The sequence below is a fragment of the Seriola lalandi genome, unplaced genomic scaffold, assembly GCF_002814215.2.
Source record: "Seriola lalandi dorsalis isolate HSWRI2012SDOR001 ecotype SW California unplaced genomic scaffold, Sedor1 jcf7180002054960, whole genome shotgun sequence".
Taxonomy (NCBI): Eukaryota; Metazoa; Chordata; class Actinopteri; order Carangiformes; family Carangidae; genus Seriola; species Seriola lalandi.
The window spans coordinates 148,585-151,956 of record NW_019525511.1 but is presented as its reverse complement, the minus strand read 5'-3'; the positions used below and the strand labels follow the sequence as shown (position 1 = coordinate 151,956).

The 3,372-nt window shown below is 44.2% G+C and overlaps 1 protein-coding gene across 3 annotated transcripts in view; it reads left to right on the top strand.

Annotated features, from left to right (window-relative positions):
* vipas39 (VPS33B interacting protein, apical-basolateral polarity regulator, spe-39 homolog) overlaps positions 1 to 3,135 on the top strand; it is an 11,032-nt gene extending 7,897 nt beyond the window's left edge. For 2 of the 3 annotated variants that reach the window (XM_023395297.2, XM_023395296.2), the window contains exons 12-19: positions 277 to 350; positions 806 to 881; positions 1,060 to 1,194; positions 2,074 to 2,115; positions 2,202 to 2,378; positions 2,476 to 2,565; positions 2,685 to 2,789; positions 2,861 to 3,135. In XM_023395297.2, coding sequence (XP_023251065.1) covers positions 277 to 350; positions 806 to 881; positions 1,060 to 1,194; positions 2,074 to 2,115; positions 2,202 to 2,378; positions 2,476 to 2,565; positions 2,685 to 2,789; positions 2,861 to 2,881 — 720 coding nt within the window. In that variant the 3' untranslated portion in view covers positions 2,882 to 3,135. Of the gene's footprint in view, positions 1 to 276; positions 351 to 805; positions 882 to 1,059; positions 1,195 to 2,073; positions 2,116 to 2,201; positions 2,379 to 2,455; positions 2,566 to 2,684; positions 2,790 to 2,860 lie in introns of those variants that run through there. The other variant, XR_015436380.1, reaches the window with a different exon arrangement.
* Positions 3,136 to 3,372: the final 237 nt, after the last annotated feature.

Sequence of the window (3,372 nt, the reverse complement as noted above, 5' to 3'; positions counted from 1 at the left end):
ACGTTGCTATAACTGAACTTACCGGCAATTATCAGCGTTTTATTCTCATATTAAGAAATTCATTCATGGTTCATTCATGAACGCGCTCGTACCTGGACAGGTAAACCCAGGGTTAACATGGCCAGGTGATGACCTGCTTCGTGGTACAGGTGATCAGGACGGTCAGTGTTAGGTTCAGATAAGTAAAAGTTTTCCTGGGTATGTTGAACTTGCTTCGTAGTGCAGGCCTCAGGATTGACAGGAAGATTCATTTCCTTTCTGTTTCCATGGCGACAGCTGCTGCAGTATAAAGAACACCTGAGCATCGCAGATGAAAACAAGAGGAGGGACTTCCTGAAGAGCTGCCTCAGGTGAGTGACACCTGCATCCTACAGCAGACTGACGCACAGTTTAATGTTTACTGGTGGATGTTTACTGGTGGATGTTTACTGGTGGATGTTTACTGGTGGCTGTTTACTGGTGGATGTTTACTGGTGGCTGTTTACTGGTGGATGTTTACTGGTGGCTGTTTACTGGTGGCTGTTAACTGGTGGATGTTTACTGGTGGATGTTTACTGGTGGCTGTTTACTGGTGGATGTTAACTGGTGGATGTTTACTGGTGACTGTTTACTGGTGGATGTTTACTGGTGGCTGCTTACTGGTGGATGTTAACTGGTGGATGTTTACTGGTGACTGTTTACTGGTGGATGTTTACTGGTGGCTGTTTACTGGTGGATGTTTACTGGTGGATGTTTACTGGTGGCTGTTTACTGGTGGCTGTTTACTGGTGGTTTTCTGTTGTTTGAAACCATTGTTTGTTTTCAGCCTTCCATTTTCTCCAGAGGACTCGGCTCATGTTCAGGACCACTACACTCTTATGGAGAGACAGATCATTATCGAGGTCAGAGAGCACTTTAATCTTTTTTGTTTTTGTATTGTATCACCTGTTTAAGGAGACTGTGAAGAAATATCCCAGTTTTTAACCCAGTTGACACTGAGAGCAGAAACCATGACTGAAACACAGTTGGGTTTGAACCAACTCTGTTTCCATCCTGGTTTCTGCTCTGTTTTGTTACAAGGCAACAGACCGGCAGGCTGAGCGTGGCGGGAAGGTGGAAATCTTCCAGAAGTTTCCCAGAAGAGCTTCGATCCTCAACATGCCGCTCATCACCACACTGTACTACTGCTGCTTTTACCACTACACTGAGTCTGAGGTCAGTTCTTATTGACATATACAGTAGACATAAATGCTTACATGCATACATGAATACATACATACACACATACACATATATACATGTATGTAAGCATGTGTGTATGCATCTGTGCATTGGTGTATTGTTTGTAAAGATGTGTGTTTATGTAAATATGTCTGTATGTAAGTATTTGTATGTATGTAAGCATGTATGCAGTTCTGTATTGATGTAAATATGTATGTTTGTATGCAAGTATAGTATTTATTTTTGAGTGCATGTGAGCATGAGTATGACAAAAACGTCAAAGTATATTATGTTGTAAAGAATGTCATAGAAAACATCATGTTATACTGAGGCACAAAAAGTAAAAAAGAACGTCATAGTATAATAAGGCATAAAAAGTTTTTATTAAAAAGTGTGATAGTCGGGGTGTCGTGTAGCGTAGTGGTCTAAGCAGGCGCCCCATGTGTAGAGGCTACAGTCCTCGCTGCAGTCGGCCCCGGTTCGAGTCCCGCATCGGACGGCCTTTCGCTGCATGTCATTCCCCCTCTCTCTGCCTCCCTGTTTCCTGTCACTCTCCACTGTGCTGTCCATTAAAGGCATAAAAAAAAAAAAAAAAAAAGCCCAAAAAGTGTCATAGTATACTATGACACTTTTTAATTTAGTAAAGCATGAAAACATCATAGTATAGTAAGACATAAAAACTTAATTTTGTAGTAAGGTGTAAAAAGTCAAAATAAACATCATAGTATAGTGAGGAATAAAAAGTAAAAGACCTGATATTATAGTAAGGAAAACATGAAGTCGTTATCAGTTTTAATGTCGAGTATTTTACATATGAACTTACAGAGACAAATAAACAGAACAAGTCGTTAATGAGTCTCGTGTCTTTTTCAGGGAACTTACAGCAGTCCACTGAACATCCGTCACACCTTCAGGGTGAGAATTCCTCTTTAAATCTACATGTTGAATATTGTCTCTGGTCACCTGGGTCAGTAACTACAACCGCTGACCTTTGACCTCAGATTTCAGAGAAGCAGTACTTTGTGACAGCGTTGGCGGCGAGGGCGAAGCTAAAGGCGTGGTTGGACCTGGACGCTCTGTTCACCAGCAGGAACTGGCTCGGCTTCACCAGGAAAAAGTCACCACTCAGCTTCCATAGAGTCGTCGACATCCTGCAGAAAAACTCCGCCCCCACTCAGGTGAGGGGGCGGGGCCACAGTGGAACATTACAGCACATTTAAATGGAAGGGAGAGGAGTTGTGTCATTGGTCTACAGGTGTGTCATGTGATTGACAGGTGCTGCAGGAGTACGTCGGGCTGATCGATGATGCCGACCTCAGGATCAGTCTGGCTCAGAAACATAAATGTCATGACATCGTCATCAACGTGAGTCCTTAAACCAATCACAATCGTTCAGGGCGGGGCTTAAACTGTCTCTGCTATGAAACTTGAGACCTGTTAATGACGAGATGTCATGATTACTTGTGTGTCTCTGGGCCAATCAGACGTATCGGGACCTGAAGGACCGGCAGCTGTTGCTAGGATACCGGGGGAAGGTGGAGAGAGGATCAGCAGAGGAGAGGAAGATCAACGAACTCCTGGACAACCCGGTGAGGAAGAGGAGGGATGATGTTAGTCTTCATCATCGTCAACATGTGACTGATTGTTTTTTCTCTTTCAGCAAATCCGCTGGAAGAACTGACGCTGCAGAACGAAGCCTCAACGACAGACTTTTATTGTGAAAAACTGTGACAACTTCCTGCATTAAGAGCCCGTGAAGGTCGTCCATCACCGTGACAACAGGAATGTCCAATCAGCTTGCATCTGCTTCACCAGAGAGGAGAACTGCTTTATTCGTCCGTTGAGTCATCGGCGAGGCGTCTTCGTCGTCATGGAACATTCCTTAAACAAAATAAAGTTTTTATAAAATGAACAATAAACATATTTAAATGTGAAGTGGATCTGATTTAATGGAGGGGGTGAAGGAGAGGAGAGGAGAGGAGGAGGAGGAGGTGAAGGAAAGGAGGGGAGGAGGTGAAGGAGAGGAGAGGAGGAGGAGGTGAAGGAAAGGAGAGGAGGAGGTGAAGGAAAGGAGAGGAGGAGGTGAAGGAGAGGAGGTAGTGAAGGAGAGGAGGAGGTAGTGAAGGAGAGGAGGAGGAGGTGAAGGAGAGGAGGAGGTAGTGAAGGAGAGGA